At 38.9% G+C, this 19,487-nt stretch overlaps 1 protein-coding gene across 2 annotated transcripts in view; it reads right to left on the bottom strand.

Annotated features, from left to right (window-relative positions):
• ZRANB1 (zinc finger RANBP2-type containing 1) overlaps positions 1–19,487 on the bottom strand; it is a 69,787-nt gene that overhangs the window by 27,109 nt on the left and 23,191 nt on the right. For both annotated transcript variants that reach the window (XM_070781058.1, XM_070781059.1), the window contains one exon: positions 17,892–18,742. In XM_070781058.1, coding sequence (XP_070637159.1) covers positions 17,892–18,742 — 851 coding nt within the window. The remainder of the gene's footprint in view (positions 1–17,891; positions 18,743–19,487) is intronic.

The following is a 19,487-nucleotide window of genomic DNA, read 5'->3' as shown; positions in this document are numbered from 1 at the left end:
CTTAACTGTCTTTGCATACTAAAAAGGAAACTTGATCACCCAGTTCTTCAGACTCCTAACCATTTGGCTACAGTTCAAAGATGAACTTAAGACAGACACAGCCATCGCTCTCAGTAACTCAAATAGAAGCTGTTTTTTAAATAAAATGACCTCAATATTTTTAGGTGTATCTTAAGTACATGCAAGCTCATGGCAATCCCAAAAACAGTTTGAGGAGACCAAACAAATCACCTTCTAAGATGCATTTTTCACATAATAATCAATGGCAACAAGTCAAAATCTATCGTTTCTATTTATAGAATAGTGCAAATAAACAATACCTTTTCAAAAAACCAAGATGTGAAAATTATATATTGGAAACAAATTCTTAATTGAGTCTACACTTTATCAAGATGAGCTTCTATTCAATCCATTCAATAAACTTACTTCATTATGAAAAGATCCTCTCTATTTATTTCTGTCTGCGTCGTGTGGCCTGTGGGCTCCATTTCCCAACCAAGGACTGAACCCAGGCCACAGCAGTGAAGGCTGAGAATCCTAACCACTAACCAGGGAACTCCCAGCAACATCCTCTTTAGAAAAATGAATTCAAATGATAGGGAAGTCAAAATAAGAATCTAAGGAACACCTTTAAGTGTTCTATTATTAATCGCGTCAAGTGGTGATAAATGCAGTTTACACTTCCGAGCTCTTACCCTCTTACATCTCTGATGACTGTTAACTGCCATGGAAATATATAAATCGCCACAGTCACCAAAAAATTACCTGAACTGACAGACACCTACATAAGAAAGAAGATCTTGCCATGCAAGAAGAATTACTGCTAAAAGCACAATGGAAGGGTAGAAAGGAACATGTCACAAAGTTATTTTGGGAAGGCGATCAGAGATGAGGACCAACTTTAATGGGTTAAAGATGAATGTGAGTTCAAATTAGAATGGTTACTTAAAATGTTGTCAAAAAGTCAACTGACGGGATATTAAAGTTTTTCAAGAAAAAATTTCATCTGCTCTACTGTCAAGCTATCCTGGACAAATTTAAAACTAATCATTAGATGTTTAAAGTTATACCATTTTAGATCAGCCTTCTAAGAGGAACTGAATTAGACTAAGTCTGCTGCTGCTGCTGCTGCCAAGTCGCTTCAGTCGTGTCCGACCCCACAGACGGCAGCCCACCAGGCTCCCCCGTCCCTGGGATTCTCCAGGCAACAACACTGGAGTGGGCTGCCATTTCCTTCTCCGATGCATGAAAGTGAAGAGACTTAAGTCTAGCTACTCTCTTTTACAAGTGAGAAAATTAGAGGGTACATAAGCATTTTAAAAGGGGCAGACAGATAAAAAGAAAACCTCTCACGGCATAACTTTATACTTTTTAGATTATGTCCACATAACTCTTCTTCTAGCCAAAATATTCATAGAATTAAGAGAATCATCAGATTGGAAAAGATATTAAAGATAAAAGATTAAAAAGATATTGGAAAAGATATTGTGCCTCAGAAAGAAGCACAAAACAAGGAAGTTGCTATCATTTGCTACTGCAAGAGAAGGTTCCACAGCTTCAGTAAACACTCAGGGCCCCACAACAATCCACAGAAAAATCCACATAAAACTGAGCGGTACATTTTCCCCCAAAGTTTCAAGCCCGTATGTCCAACAACTCATTAGACATCTTCACTATAGTATGCCTAAAACAGAACTTCGTGTCTTCGATGTCTCGGAAAAATGATACCGATAGCCAACCCAACTGTCCAAGCCAAAAACCCGAGTATCTTTCTTAATTCTCACCTCAACTCCAGTATCAATTCTTTCCAGTTTTATCCATCCTACCTTTGTAAAGTCTCTCTCAAATATATCCCCCTTATTCCATCCACCACTGTCTCGACCTCAGGTCGAGGCTGCACCCTTTCTTATCTGTACTGCCTTAATTTCCTTCTATATGATCTGCCTGCTCCAGTGCTGCCCTTCCCAATCTAGTCTCTAGACACTGACTGGAATGAGCTTCCCGACCACACATGAGATGAAGGCAGCTCCTTCCAAATGTCTACCACTGCCCTTACACTAGGAGCTAAAGTCTTTAACCAGACTAAAGGCCTTGAAAGGTCCAGCATTACCCCGCAGCCCTCTCTCTCACGGCTCCCATTCTACACTCCAACCTGCAGACTAGAACTGAATGCATGGGCCGTGCTCTCTAGCCTCTGGGGTCTCAACGAAAGCAATTCCCTCTGACAGAAACACTCTTTCCCCTCTTCTAAGGTTCTGGCTTAGACGTCATCTCTTCCTGAAAGTCCTCTCCAAATCTCCCAATGAGATTAGGGTACACACTGCTCTAGCCTCCTCTGTTTCCTCTCCTGAAATTATCACACTGCACTGACCAGACCACAAACTTACTGAGAGCCCTGACTTCTGAGTGCTTGGGAGTACACTCAATGATCGTCTGAATGTGTACATGAATGGACAAAGAAAAGGTGAAAATTAAGACAAGTCTGAAAAGCAATGGGAGGGTGGAACAGGTTGGACATTTGCCTTTGAGATTTTAAGATACCTAATAAAGCCATAATTGTTTAAGCAGAAGTGCAATACTGATATTAAAAACAAAAATCAAAATAAAGAGCCTCAAAACAAATGAAGCAGAACTATTTTATGTAAGATAGAACCACCCAAATCAAAGGAGAATTTAATAAGTCAAAATGGAAATTACTTGGAAAAAACATTTTAATCCTCAGTTTAAAAAAAAAAAAGATGGTGAAAGACAAAATGCTGTACCTCCCCCCACAAAAAAAAGGTAAAGAAAATGTTCAACAAACATAGTACATATCTGTAATATAAACATTATTTATATTCACAAAGACTTCATACAACTTCATAAAATCACAAAAGAAAAATAGACAAAAGACATAAATCAATTCACAGAAAATAATACAAATGACTAAATGAGATAGCTCGCTCCTTCTAATAACAAACATCAGCAAAGGTACAGCTATACAAGCAGTCTCTTACAGTGATGAGAATATAACCAGTCCAGTCCTTCCAGGAAGCAATTTACTATTACTAATATGCATAAAATACCTTTGACACATTTATATCATTTGATCCTATTATCCCATTTCTGGGAACCTAAGAAAAGCATCAGAAATGCTGACAATTTTATTCCTCAAAACATTATGAGAATAAAAAAATTTCCAAATAAATCAAAGGCCAGTAGTAAGAGCTAGGTTAACAAAGTACGGCAACTCAAAGTCATAGCATACATTTTTTTAAAGATGAAAATATTTTAATTACTTCAAAACGTAAACTTCAACAACAAAAGAATGTATTTAATTTGCATAAAAATATTAAAAACTGACTACTCAAGATGCGCAAAATACACACACGAAAGATTTCTTCTATACAGAGACAGCATAAACTGTATTTTCTTCATAACATCTCTCCCCTCTGACATATTCTACAATGAGGATGCTCTGCTTTTATTATTTAAAAATGAATTAAACTCATAAAGGAAGTCAGTATATAATGTCAAGATTGATAAAACAAGAAAATACCGCTATGTCCATCAACAAATGAATAGACAAAGTGAGGCATATAAATGAAATGGAATTATTCCAACTTAAAAAAAAGGAAGGAAATTCTGACACATGTTACAACATGGATAAATCTTGAAGACATTACACTAAATGAAATAAGCCAGTCACAAATGGACAAACAGCATAAGACTCCACTTCTAGGAGGCACCCAGGGTCGTCAAATTCACAGCGACAGCAGAGTGGCAGCTGCCAGGAGCAGGGAAAGAGGGAGTGGGGACTTACTGTATACAGAGTTGCAGTTCTGCAAGGTGGAGAAAGTTCTGGACACAGATAATGGTTATTTATGTTACAGAATAATGTAAATGTACCAAAGCCATTGAACCGTACACTTAGAAACAGTTAAGATGGCAAATTTTGTCATGTATATTTCATCACAATTCAATTTTTTTAAAGGAAAAAAATGACAAAAGGACAATATTCAGAGATGGTAGAGGTCTTGCTTCAAAAATCACCTGTGCAGTGTTCCTCCCTCCTCCTTCAAAGACAAATGTTTATATTCACCTGATCACATCCAACTGAGGCTCATTCTGTAAAACAAATAGTCTGGCCTCTGAAAATGGTAATGACATGAGTAAACAAAAATAAAAACCACCTGAGACACTGTTTAGATTACAGGAGATAAAACAACTAAATAACCTTGACTGAATGGAGCTGGAACAGAAGTTATTAGTGAAACTAAGAGTGAAGATGAAATGGACTTCATATGTTAGAGTTTCTGGATAATTACACTGTGTGAATATACAGGAGAAATGTGTTCTTAAAACATACAATGCTGAAATATTTAGGGGTAAATGTCATGACATCTGGAGCTAACTCTCAAGTTGTTCAGGAAAAATTATTACAGAGAGACGGAGACAAAAAAAAAAAAAAGAAAGCTCAAAATGTGGCAAAGTACTAACAACTGGAAAACCTATTTCAAAAGCATTTGGTGTTCAATGTATTATATTTGTAACTTATCTATTGGTTTTGAAATTTCTCAGAATGAAAGGCTGATGGGGGAAAGTTATCTCCACAAAGAACTGAAGGTGGAGAAAAGAAAAGGAAACTTATTTTTTTATAAATTCCTTCTATAACTGCTTGATTTTTATAACCGTGTGCATAGTTTATTAAATGTTTAAAGACATTTTATGGTAAACAGTAAAGTTCCCTGGAGTCTAAATATATCTTTTCATACTTAATATTTAAATGCTACTTTTGGATTTCATAATTCAATGTGTTCATTTAATATAATGTTTTTAAAGAAAGCAAGCCTTCACTAAATCAGTGAGGCATATTCGAATGTCAGTACCATACAACCAAGAATCATTAGACATATTCCCTTTCTCAGCATTAGGAGACATATTATTAGTTGGCAGCCCTGTGTAATCAATCATTTCTAAAAGCCAGGAACTATGTCTCAGGGACTAAAGGCAACCAGAAGAATCCTGCCAGGGCTCTATTTCTGCCATTGTCATCCATCTGCCTTGACACACTCATTCCTGGAAGCTTCTTTCTTATCCCAGGTGTCAGGAAGCACTATGAAAAGCCTTACTGAACTGGCCAGGGGAAACACTTAAAATGAGTGTGTATTACCTCCAGACTACAATCTTACATTTTGGAGAATTACCAAGATTCACTTAAAAACCATGACTTAAAATGTGATTTTAAAACAAGAGTTCCAAAAGCACAAGAGGAAATCCTTTGAAACTTGAAGAAAAACAAGACAGACTAGCTGAAGATAATACTGCTTTCACAGTGCCAAAAAGAATTCCATTACCTGTAATATCAACTACCTAGGGCAGGAAGGAGATCCACTACCAAAAATGTGTATGAAGTGAAGACACCAGCGTCCTTACAGCTGCACGCACATCTCACACGAAGAGTACCACACAGAGTTAACCAAGGACACACAAGGCACTGCCAGCGTCGCAGCAGCCTGCTTTCCTTTTGCTTTCCTTTTAAGGACGCAGTGCCCAAGATCTGCTGCAGGAGTCTGCATATATGCTGGATTCTATTAAAAGCTTTTAATGGAATATTGCAACTCAAACCATTTTTTTTTAATGTTTTTAAAAGGTGTGATGGTTTTGAATGTCAAAGACTAAGAAGACCTTTTTTGCAGGCTCCACATTCATTCAAACGTAAAGCAATGTATTAAGGAAAAAGGGACACTAAATAAGAGCATCTTTCAGGAGGACAGCTTGGTATCAATATAAAACCAACAAGCAAATAAAATGGTCCAGCAGTTACAGAATAACCATAGCTTAAAACTAAGCAATTCCACAAGGCAGGAAAAATTCTAAAGACGGAAACAGCTGCAGTTTATCAGGTATAAGCAAACATAGCAAAGCAAACAGAACAAATACTTCATACTAAAAATCAAGCTCAAATAATGTGCCCTAGCTATGGACTGCTGAGAAATACTAGCAAGTGATAAGATTACCTTAGGATACGGCAATAAACTTCACTTAGGCATACTTACTTAGCTGACTCGAAAAAGACTGAAAACATTAATATTCATTGGCATCAAACATCGTTCAAAAGTCCCAGTAACAGCATTTCTTTCAACCAAATCAAGAAGGAAAAAAAAAAAAAACCACCACCACACTGTGAATAAGAAATATATGGTCTTCATCTACTATTCCTGGCATATAACTCCTAAAAGCCGTGTAATTTCCTATTAAGAGCCATAAAGGCATCTTTTGTTACAGTACTTAGTTTTGTTCTCAGTTCCTAAATAGTTCCAGAATGATAAAGATGAAATAAATAGGAGTCTTTTGTTACTTATATAGCAAGCCCTTTCAAACACCTCTGAGCTTATGTTAATAAGGTGACTTTTAGGAAAGCCTCTAAAGATGGAGGCTGGTTGCCAGGGGAACCAACCCAGAGATTCCAAGGTTGGAATGTTCAGCCCCACCCCACTACCACTTCCTTGGGGGGAGATGGGCTAAAGGTTGAAACAATCACCAGTGTCCAATGATTTAATCCATCGTGCCTCCATAAAAATCCCCAGTGCTGGGTTTGGAGAGCTTTCTAGGCTGATGAACCTGTGAAGGTGCCGCGAGAATCCCTTCCCATTCCGTGCCACATGCATCTCCTCCACCTGGCTATTCCTGAATCGTGTATTTTTAATAGTAAACCAGCAACCTAGTAAGTAAACTATTTTCCTAAATTCTGTAAGCCATTCTGACAAATTGAACCCAAGGAGGGGACTGTCAGAACCTAGGATTTATAGTCTACAGTCAGAAACACAGGTGGCAAGCTGGATTAGTACTGGCATCTGAAGGGGACAGGAAAGAAGAGAGACAATCTAGTGGGACTGAGCCCTTAAACTGTGGGATCTGAGGCTATTTCCAGGTAGACATCCACAAGAAAAAGAAATGCCAAAAAGCAAAATGGCTGTCTGAGGAGGCCTTACAAATAGCTGAGCAAAGAAGAGAAGCTAAAGGCAAAGGACAAAAGGAAAGATATACCCATCTGAATGCAGAGTTCCAAATAATAGCAAAGAGGTAAGAAAGCCCATCTCAGTGAACAATGCGAAGAAATAGAGGAAAACAATAGACTGGCAAAGACTAGAGATCTCTTCAAGAAAATTAGAGATACCAAGGGAATATTTCATGCAAAGATGGGCACAATAAAGGTCAGAGCTGGTATGGATCTAACAGAAGCAGAAGACATTAAGAGGTGGCAAGAATACACAGAAGAACTATACAAAAAAGATTGTCACGACCCAGACAATCACAATGGTGTGATCATTCACCTAGAGCCAGACATCCAAGAATGCGAAGTCAAGTGGGTCTTAGGAAGCATCACTATGAACAAAGCTAGTGGAGGTGATGGAATTCCAGTTGAGCTATTTCATATCCTGAAAGATGATGCTGTGAAAGTGCTGCACTCAATATGCCAGCAAATATGGAAAACTCAGCAATGCCCACAGGACTCGAAAGATCAGTTTTCATTCCAATCCCAAAGAAAGGCAATGCCAAAGAACGCTCAAACTACCGCACAACTGCACTCATTCCGCATACTAGCAAAGTAATGCTCCAAATTCCCCAAGACAGGCTTCAACAGTACATGAACCAAGAACTTCCAGATGTTCAAGCTGGATTTAGAAAAGGCACAGGAGCCAGAGATCAAATTGCTAACATCTGTTGGATCATAGAAAAAGCAAGACAGTTCCAGAAAAACATCTACTTCTGCTTTATTGACTACACCAAAGACTTTGAGTGGATCACAACAAACTGTGGCAAACTGTATGCAGGTCAAGAAGCAACAGTTAGAACCAGATGTGGAACAATGGACTGGCTTGGGAAATCTGCCCCTGCCTCCTCCACCATCACAGAACACACACAACACACACACACCACATACACATCCAGTAGCCATTAATGCTACAAATATAAGGGTACAGATGAATTTTTTCTTACAAACACACCTATATGCTACCTTTGTCTAGAAAAGGATAACAACGTAGTGATATCACATCTGGCGAGTCAGTAAGCCTCTTTGTGCCTCAACTTCTCCCATTATATAACAAAATAATGACTCTTGTTTTGACACTGAACTAGTGAAGATTAATTTTTCCTGAAACTGTCAAATTAAGATGCTCTGTAATTTTTTAAAATGTCATTTGTATTTATTTCCTATTGCTGCTTCTAACAAATTACTACAAATCTAGTGACTTAGGGCTTCCTTGGTGGCTCAGCTGGTAAAGAATCCGCATGCAATGCAGGAGACCTAGGTTCAATCCCTGGGTTTGGGAAGATCCCCTGGAGAAGGGAAAGGCTACCCACTCCAATATTCTGGCCTGGAGGACTCCATGGACTATCCATGCAGTCACAAAGAGTCAGACACAACTGAGGGAATTTCACTAGTGACTTAATACAAATTTTTTATCTTAAAATTTAGGCGAGGTCAGAAGTTCCATAGGGGTCTCACTGGGCTAAAATCGGGGTGCACTCCACAGGGAGAGTCTGGGGTAGCTGTGCCTTCTCCATCTTCTAGAGCTGCCAGCATTCCTGAGCCAAGAGCCCTGCACCACTTGGAACCTCTGCTGCTCCACTGCCTCAGCTCATTCTCCTATCTCTATCCTTCACTGATTAAGGACCCACATTACACTGGGCTTGCCAGGATCATCTGGGATAATCTCTCCATCTCAAGGCCCTTGAATTACATATTTTGCCAAGTAAAGCAGCGTATTCATAGGTTCTGGGGACTAGGATTTAGGCCTTTTGCGGGGCTGGAGGATATTGTTCTGCCTGCCAACTTTTTAGATCAGTCATGTACATCAGAGAAAACCCAAAGAGCTGGTGATAAGTGCCTACAAGTCAGTCAAGTATCAGGCAAGCAAAAAATACAAATCTGGACACTAACTCATCACTAATATTGTATTTTTCCAAGATACCTAATGTTCTGTGTTTTCAGACAATTCAATAAAATACCTCAGCAGAGTAAATTAATAATTTTTAAGGCTAAAGGAGTACTTACTGAACTAGAAAACATACGTTTCTGGTTTTTTTTGTTTACAATAACTTATACGCCCTGAATTACCTCTAAAGTTACAAAGTCACAGTCACTAAGACATATGAATAAATGCATAAAATCACTGTCTGTTATGTCAAGAATTTCCTTTTCTGTTTTGTTTTGATGTTGTAATTTTCTTAGTATAAATCACCTTTACTATCATTCCAGTGCACAACACTACCATCCCTCAAAAACTAATACATGACTTTTTCTTCCATTGAAGTTAATTTTGTTTGGGTTATTGTGCAACACTCCTTTCATGTGACCAGACACTGTATCTCAAAATTCGGAATTGAAAAAGTCATTATAGAAAATTACACACTGCAACGGGTATTTCTGGATGCAACACTGTGATTTATAGGGAAAAAAATCTTCAGATGACCACATACATACATACATACATATATGCAAAATTCAGACTTAAATTGAAGAAATTAGGGAAAATCACTAGACCATTAGGTATGACCTAAATCAAATCCGTTACGATTATACAGTGGAAGTGACAAATAGATTCAAGGGATTAGATCTGATAGAGGGCCTGAAGAACTATGAACAGAGGTTTGTGATACTGTAAATGAGGCAGGGACCAATACCATTTCCAAGAAAAAAGAAATGCAAAATGGCAAAACGGCTGTCTGAGGAGGCCTTACAAATAGCTGGGAAGAGAAGAGAAGCTAAAGGCAAAGGATAATGGGGAAAATATACCCATCTGAATGCAGAGTTCCAAAGAACAGCAAAGAGATAAGAAAGTCTTCCTAACTGATCAATGCAAAGAAAGAGAGGAAAACAATAGAATGGGAAAGACTAGAGATCTCTTCAAGAAAATTAGAGATACCAAGGAACATTTCATGCAAAGATGGGCATAATAAAGGACAGAGCTGGTATGGACCTAACAGAAGTAGAAGATACTAAGAAGAGGTGGCAAGAATACACAGAAGAACTATACAAAAAAGATTGTCACGACCCAGACAATCACAATGGTGTGATCATTCACCTAGAGCCAGACATCCAAGAATGCTAAGTCAAGTGGGCCTTAGGAAGCATCACTATGAACAAAGCTAGTGGAGGTGATGGAATTCCAGTTGAGCTATTTCAAATCCTGAAAGATGATGCTGTGAAAGTGCTACACTCAATATGCCAGCCAATCTGGAAAACTCAACAGTGGCCACAGGACTGGAAAAGGTCAGTTTTCATTCCAATCCCAAAGAAAGGCAATGCCAAATAATGTTCAAACTACTGCACAATTGCACTCATCTCACACGTTAGCAAAGTAATGCTCAAAATTCTCCAAGCCAAGATTCAACAATACGTGAACCGTGAATTTCCAGATGTTCAAGTTGGATTTAGAAAAGGCATAGGAACCAGAGATCAAACTACCAACATTCACTGGATCACAGAAAAAGCAAGAGAGTTCCAGAAAAACATCTACTTCTGCTTTATTAACTACGCCATAGATTTAACTGTGTAGATCACAACAAAGTGGAAAATCCTTCAAGAGATGGGAATACCAGACCACCTGACCTGCTTTCTGAGCAAACTGTATGCAGGTCAAGAAGCAACAGTTAGAACCACACGTGGAACAATGGACTGGCTCCAAATTGGGCAAGGAGTATGTCAAAGCTGTCTACTGTCGCCCTGCTTATTTAACTTATATTCAGAGTACATCGTGCAAAATGTCCGGCTGGATGAAGCTGGAATCAAGATTGCCGGGAGAAGTATCAATAATCTCAGATATGCAGATGACACCACCTTTAGGGCAGAAAACGAAGAAGAACTAAAGAGCCTCTTGATGAAAGTGAAGAGGATATAGTGAAAAAGTTGGCTTAAAACTCAACCTTCAAAAAATTAAGATCATGGCATCCGTTCCCAGCACTTCATGGCAAACAGATGGGGAAACAATGGAAACAATGAGAGACTTTATTTTTGGAGCTCCAAAATCATGGCAGATGGTGACTGCAGCCATGAAATGAAAAGACACTTGCTCCTTGGGAGAAAAACTATGACAAAGCTAGACAGCATATCAAAAAGCAGAGACATTACTTTGCCAACAAAGGTCAAATTACTTTGCTAGTCAAAGCTATGGTTTTTCCAGTAGTTGTGTATGGATGTGACAGGTGGACCACAAAGAAAGCTGAGTGCCAAAGAACTGATGCTTTGAGCTGTGGTATTGGAGTAGGGACTCTTGAGAGTCCCTTGGACTGCAAGGAGATCCAACCAGTCAATCCTAAAGGAAATCATCCCCGAATATTCATTAGAAGGACTGATACTGAAGCTCCAATACTTTGGCCACCTGATGTGAAGAACTGACTCCTTGGAAAAGACCCTGATGCTGGGAAAGACTGAAGGCGGGAGGAGAAGGGGACAACAGAGAATGAAACAATTGGATGGTATCACCGACTCAATGGACACAAGTTTGAGCAAGCTCCAGGAGCTGGTGAAGGACAGCAAATTCTGGCGTGCTGCAGTCCATGGGGTCGCAGAGCGTGGGCACAACTGGGCAACTGAATTGAAATATATATAAATATAAATATATGTATATATATATATATATATATATTTGACCTTCATCCACTGTTCCTGGCTCACAACTTCCCCAAACCCTTAAACTTCCTGAGTGATAAAACCAGTGAGATAATATTTGGTCTCTTTTCCTCAGCTCCTGAAAACACATCAGGGTAGTTGACTTTCGGATCCCACCTCAAGGTAGGGGCTGGCTGCCAGGGGAACTAGCCATGTGATTAGAGGACTGTGACGTTCAGCTCTACCCACTACAGCACCCTGAGCTCCAGAGAGGGGAGAGGGAAGAGAAGTGGGAGACTCCCAGTGACCAATGATTTAATTAACCATGTCTATGTAATAAGGCCTCCGTAAAACCCCAAAAGGACAGTTTCGAGAGCCTCCAGACTGGTGACCACACAGAGATTTAAGGACAGAGGCACACTTGGAAAGAGCATCACGGAAGCTCCACGCCCCTTCCCCAAACCTTACTCTCTACACAGCTCTTCCATCTAGATGTTCATCTGTATCCTTTAATCATATCCTTTTATAATAAACCAGTGATCCAGTAAGTAAACTGCTTCTCTGAGTTATGTGAGGTTTTCTAACAAATTTATCAAACCCAAGGTGCGTAAGGATGGGAGTGTCATGGGAACCTCTGATTTATAGGCAGTCAGAAGTACAGGTTAACAACCTGGGCTTGGGGCTGGCTTCTGGCATCTGAAGTGGAGGGAGGTCTTCTGGGACTGACTCCTTCACCTACAGGATTTGATTCAACCCACAAGGTAGACAGTATCAGAATTGAGTTGAACTCTCAGGCACCCTGCTGGTGTTTTGAGAATTACCTGTTGAGACATGAGGAAGCGCCCCAATACAGACACATGTTGGAACTGAAACCCTTTACACAAGAGGAAGAAAACACCATTAACAAAACCTTAGTAATTCACTTCCTTGAGAAAAACCATCATACACATGATTTTTAATACCAGTACCAAAATAAATTGAAAAGACCATTTTAAAATGCAAAAAGCTTATACACTAATTATTGTTAAAATGAAAAAAGTGTTAATGAAAGCAATACATTCTGACATGTTTAACAACACACAAGTTTTAGACATTTCTACAGTCTACAGTTAATATCTGACACTCTGGAGTGGGCAGATGCATGTAACACTGTATATAGTAAGGGGGCCAAAATATAATCAGCATAAATACAGAATATAACTGCCACAAATATTACTTTTCAACAGAAGTTATGAGAAAGGGAAAAACATTCCATCAAATACAACAAAATGTTTGCAGACACTTTGTAAGAAAAAATTAAATCTAACATATCTCCTATGTTTTAAGAATCATCAATGTTTAGACACATCAGAATTTTGCTCAATAATAAGATTACAATCCTCGTGACTCCATTTCAACATGCTCCATGATAATGAGATTCTGGGTTAGCTCATAAGTCTGATTCTCAACAGGGGTACACCAGTACACACTGTAGGTCACCCCAAAGCTTGGGGGCAACAGAGGTGTTATTAATGCATATGTTATCTCTAATGCCATTGCCAAGCACAATTCTTTTCCTCCTATGCCTTCAACAGCACTCTTTCTCACTGTCCTCCAATATCAAATCCTTTCCATCTTCATTAGCAGGGTCACTAGACAAGTTAAATGTAAGAAATACGCAGCTGCCTAAGGCAAAATGCAAAACAGGAAGCAACACGTCCAATGGCAACTGAATAAAAAATTTTCAAGAAAAAAAACTTTAAATATTCATCATGAAGATGGAGAAATTAAATGTGAAGAAATCTGATTTCAGACTTTTCCATATCCATAGACCACCTAGTGATAAACTGAGACCTCTTGTAAGAAGATCCAGGGGACCTACTCGCTCTGTCTTAACCTGACAAGAAGCCAAGTTGGCTGAGGGCAGTCTGTAAGGTGAGAAGTACAGAATGGTAGGGAGAAAGCCACGTGGAGAAATTTAAGAGAGAAGCAAAAAGGTTTGTCTCTGAAAGGTCTAGTTGTCCAGATCCCAGTTTCCACAAAAGTTTATTCACTGATTAACAAAAATGTCAATGTCTGTTATGTATCAGGCACTGTTTAAGGTACTAGGAAACAACTGTGAACTAAACAAACAAAATTCCTGGTCGTCATAAAGCTTAAGTTCTTGTATACTTATAGCTGATTCACAGTGTTGTACAGCAGAGACCAATAGAAGATTATAGAGCAATTATCCTCCAATTAAAAATAAATTTGCTAAAAAAGTTTTAAGTTTTACGAAAGACAAATGAGGTGATTTCTAATAAGTATACTAGGAGGTTAACAAGTGTTGTGAAGAAAATGAAAGTTGGGGGAAAAGTACACAGAACAGGACTGAAATTTCAGATGCAGCAGTCAGGGAGGCCTCCCAGAGAAGATAACATGTGAGAAAATACCTGCAGGAGGTACACTCGCTAATCCTGCAAATCTAGAGAAAGTAATCCAGGAAGAGGAAATAGTGCAAAGGGCTTGAGGCTTATTTGCAGATAAGAAAGGGTGCAAGAGTTGCTGGAATCAGAGAGAGAGAGAGAGAGAGAATGTGTTTAAAAATGGGGGAAGTAGGTGTGGGATAGAGAGCAGAAAGAGCCTAAAAATTGGCTTTTACTTTGAGCAACACAGGGCATCACTGGAGGAGTGAGTAGCTACTACTGAGTGGAGTAGCTCCTATTCCAAGAACAATTTGTAAACAAGGATACAAACAAAGAGAGGACCACAGCTTGGACCAGGGTGATGACAGGTGGCCAGATTCTGGATATATTTTGAAGACAGAGCCAGTGAGAACGAAATAGAAAAAGGAGAAAACCTAGGATGACCAAAGCTTTGGACACAGCAAATATAAATGAACTTGCTGGGTCCAAAGTCCTAAACCAACAAGGGAGAGAGAGAGAACAGATTTGAGAGGCTTGCTCAGATTTAGCCTGAGTTTGAAATAACTACATATTCAAGGGAAAATGCTGCAGAGGCAGCAGCTGGATATGAGAGTCTAGGGTTCAGGCATACAAGAAGTTATCGTACAGATTTAACCTGAGATTCTTATCTGACCCTGTGTCTTTTCAAGGGATCAACTTGGGGGTCCCTTGTTGTTCTTCTAAAGGGCACCTGATTCGGTAGAAGAGCAGCACTAAAATAACATGTTAGGTGGCGCTGTCTTAATTCCAGGGACACCATCATCTATCCAGGGGGAAAGGCAGACCATGATTAGAATCAACAGAGCTCCCAGAAAATAACCTGGCACTGAACCGCAGACATTCCAGAGACAGGCGCTATTTAAACCACACCTCTGCCGCTACCATTCGGGCACCCATTCCCAGATGTCTTTTCTTCTGGCTTTGGCACTGCTGTCCCCAACGTCCCCTCACCACACAAGAGAATATGACTGAGGTGAAACTTACACCCAACAGTCACATAAAAGACACTTTCTTAATACTGTGGAAACTTCAGCTTTAGCTTTCTCAATACTGAACCTTCATTCCCATTTTAAAATGCTGGCCTGAGGTTGAGATTTTTTATTTCAATTTCAAATGGGAAAGTCTCATATTTTATACTTAGGATAAATTTTATGCATAGTATACACTTTATACTTAGTGTACATATTTTGGAGATGGTTTTTTTTAATATATATGCTGCCAAAGCGAGTATTAAGATGGCGTTATTAAATGTCTAAATCGGTAAGCCATAATATACTGTATCTAATGAAATCTGGAAAGCATAAGGCAGACAGAAAGGGAGAAGATTAATTTTCAATACATGTGGACTTCTGCTAACCCAACACAAGGTAAACAACTAAAAGTTAACATATTTCAATGATATTTACAAATCAGGGTAAGACTATCCAACAAAGACAGGACCAAAGTCTTTTATACAACCGTTTAGAACCGTATTATACAGTGAAAACTCAAAAATACTTGCTGGTAGGAAAGAGAATCCACAGTACCAAGAACCAATCAATTCTTAGCCCTAAGAACCTAGAAACTCTGGAGTATGTGGGAATGGGGACTTGACTTTGCTCAGTTGTAAGAATTCAAAGAGGCAAAAAGATGGTTATCCAAAAAAACTCAATATATGGAAAGAAAGACAAACATCAAGAAGACACAGTAGTCAGAAATGCAAGAAATAACAGCCATAAAGACAAAGATATACTGACAGGTCTAACTTGTGCATGTCAAGGGGAAAAAATATTTCAAAGCAGTTCTTATCATTAGATCCACTAACTTGAAGAAACAGTAACCCCAAAGAGGTTAAAAAAAATCACTGCAATCTAGTTTCTTACCTTCTATACTATAACACCACCTTACAGTTAATATTAACATATTATACTATTGCCTGCAAAAATAATCTTAAGTGTTCCAAAAGACAGATGGGTAATTAAAGGACAATCAAACCTAGATACAAAAGATCACATAAGATTCCATTTATATGGAATATTCACAATAATAGTCACTGAAACAGAAAGCAGACTGCTGATTACCAGGGTCTTGGAGGTGTGGAACAACTGCTTAAATGGGTAATGGGTTTCTTCCAGGATGATGAAAATGTTTCAGAACTAGATGGAGGTAATGGTTGCACAACACTGTGGATGTGCTAAATACCACCGAATTGTTCACTTTCAAAATGATGAGTTTTATGTTATATGAATTTGACCTCAATTTTTAAACATTCATAATAAACAAAACCCTTCTGTATCTCCGGGTTTTAAAAAAAAGAAAAAACATTCACACCATATGTGGCACCTCAATTTGAGGAGAGAAAAAGAATCGCTGGGCTGTAGTGGGACAGCACAGACGGTTGAAGACAGCTAGTCCTCGTCCTAGTCCTCGGGGCAGGAGAGAATGGGAGCTAACGGTTACTAAGCGCTGTTTCTGTGTCTTGTTCAGAAGGGCGCATCTGCTGGGGCTTTCTTGGGGGCCAGGACAAAGCTAAAACAAAAAAACAGATTTCTTGAAATCTACTCTTTGGACTTGTAGGTTCCTAAGTTATGTACTCCATATTCTTGGGGCTATATTCAGGAAGATAAACAAAATTAATTGGTACTGGGAAATACACACACATACCACACACACACACACACCCCCCCCCCACAGCCATGTTTAAGGCATAGTTATTATTCCACACAAGATTTAACTTTAGTAGTCACTCAAATTTTTCTTTACAAAGCTGAATGTCAAAGTAAGCACCCAACTGGGATGACCCAGAGGGATGGTTCGGGGAGGGAGGTGGGAGGGGCGTTCAGGATGGGGAACACGTGTACACCCGTGGCGGATGCATGTTGATGTATGGCAAAACCAATACAATATTGTAAAGTAATTAACCTCCAATTAAAATAAATAAATTTATATTTTAAAAAAAGTAAGCACCCAATCCAAATTATTTAGATTTATATAATTCAAATAGCTAATCTACTCAAAAGCGGTGGGGGGCATACAAATAACTGCTTTCGTGAATTACATCATAAATAATTAACTCACAAGATCAGTAACTGGAGAAAATCTTACTCTCACAACATGTCTCTGTCCCTTAACAGCTCTGAGCCAGTAACTGAGACTAATATCCAGCATTTCCTTAGGAAAGTACCAAAACACACAAATCATATTCGAACTACGGAATCAGCTGGCCACATGAAATCAGTTTCACAAAGTTTGCAAATATTCACTACAAGACATTCATAAAAAATTAACATCAGCGTTTTCAAGGTCAGTATTATCTCTGTTCAACTTCTTGGAGTCACACATTTTTGTGGTATTTTTAACTTCTGACTGAAGCTTCTACCATCACAAGACGCTCACACTGTTTACAGACACTCCGAAGCTGCAGCTGGGACTCCTCAGTCACATCTCGTTACAATAAGCAGAGTAGCAGTTTTAAACTGCAGGTATATATTTTACTACAGATATGTAAAAAACTCTGCTATAACTTGACATTTTTCTCTCTAAAGATGGAAAGACACATGCACAATGAAATGGGAGGCAATACAGGACAATGTTAAGACAAGATCACAAATTTCAGAGGTTCTCATGCATGCATACTGAGAGTAGTAGCTATCATGCTGAATTAACTAAACGCTAAATAATGCTGACCTTCCTTATATCTTTCATGTTACTTTTAATATCTTTTCCCAACCCATTGAAACGACAAGATCACAAATTCAGTTCTTATGCATGCACACTGGGAGTGTAACTATCATGCTGAATGAACTAAATGCTAAATAATGTTACCTTCCTTATATCCTTCATGTCATTAATATCTTTTCCCAATCCATTCAAAAAACACAAAAACTTACCCACACAAGCATTGAGGAACAGCCAGTCAGTCTTTTTCATCCTGTTTTTAATTTGCTTTAGTTTTTTGAAGTCCACTTCAAGTTCCTCCTTGCTGCCAACAGCACCAGCCAGCTCAATCCTCTGGAAATCCATTTTCACCTCCGAGTCCCGTTTCATAGTCGGCGGCGATCTTCTCTGGCTGTTGCCACTGCTACAGCTTCCTCTCCATCGAGCTCTGTCTTGCTCATTAATTATTGAAGAAGCCTCTTCAGTCTCTGCGAACTCGATTGCTTCAATATTATTAGGTCTGGGATGATCGCAAACAACACATTTTTTAGCCTTGGCCCAGTTTTCATATGTGCAAATAGAACAAGTCCAATGCTGGGTCCTTGTGTTCAGTTTATTTCTATCATTGTACTCCTCACAAGGATCAACAGAAAAAGCAACTGGTCTTGAGCCAGATCCTGAGGATTGAGGAGATTCTGTGGGACTCCTGGTCCTACGCTGGGATAAGCACTGAGTGCATCTGATTGCTCTTGGCCAGTTCAAATATGTGCACATGTGGCATGACCATTTATTGGCATTTTCCATGCTATATGAAGATTTAACCCTTGGTCTTGCACTAGAGTCTGGACAGATCAAAGGACTACTTCCTCCTTCGGTGCTGGAAGGATCCCAATCTCTACCAACATCACTTGAACCACTTTTAAATGGGTCTTCCGTAATAATTGTCCCACTAGGTCTCTGGGCACGACACATGGTACACTTGATCGCAGACGGCCAGTTTTCATACGTACAGTATTCACAAGCCCACTTAATTCCACGTTCTGACATTGTGCACTTCTTGAAGTGAGTTATGTCAGGCAGGAAGCTATAAATAATTAGGACATGGTTATTAAAACAATAGCTACATAATTTCACCCCTGAAAACACGCCCAAAATATAAAAGTAACCTTCAACTTATAAAATATCAATTTCTCAAGATATGCATGTAACATTTCTTACTGAAATCTTCTTTTTTTTTTTTTTTTTTAATTTCCAGAGAGACACTGGAGGTAGATCCCAAAGAAAAATCTTAGACCTGGGGATTTAATGAAAATGTACTTAGGAATGCAAGAGAGACAGGCAAAAGGAAGTTTGTTCTAAGAGGGAAGGAGGTTAAAGCAGGAAGCCTCTCACAGAAATGTTTCATCTCAGCCAGGTCATCACCATCAATTTAGAAAAATAACCAGTAATTAAAAGATTCAAAGGTAAGGGATAGAACACAAACCATGTATCTTAAACACATAACATTCTTAAATTATGAGCAACAGACTATTATGCTATTGAGGCATAGTACCACGATGTTTGATTCACTAAAGAATTCAGAAGATCAAACAGTCAACTCTATCGTTCTTCCTAAGGGAGAAAAGCAGCCTAAATGTGCTCATTACCCACTGCTCTTAATAAGCACAGGTAGAAAAGATGTTGAGGAGTAATGCTTACAATTAACAAAGTAACGATGTGAAACTAGATAATGTTCCATAGCCTATATCCTCAAAATCTTGCTCTGTCTAGAGTGCAAAAAGTAAAAACTGCACATTACCTACTCTCAGGACAACCAATCGACGAAACAT

This window comes from Bos indicus, chromosome 26, assembly GCF_029378745.1.
Source record: "Bos indicus isolate NIAB-ARS_2022 breed Sahiwal x Tharparkar chromosome 26, NIAB-ARS_B.indTharparkar_mat_pri_1.0, whole genome shotgun sequence".
Lineage (NCBI taxonomy): Eukaryota > Metazoa > Chordata > Mammalia > Artiodactyla > Bovidae > Bos > Bos indicus.
Note: the sequence above shows the minus strand (reverse complement) of the source record. Positions and strands in the feature narration are given on the sequence as shown.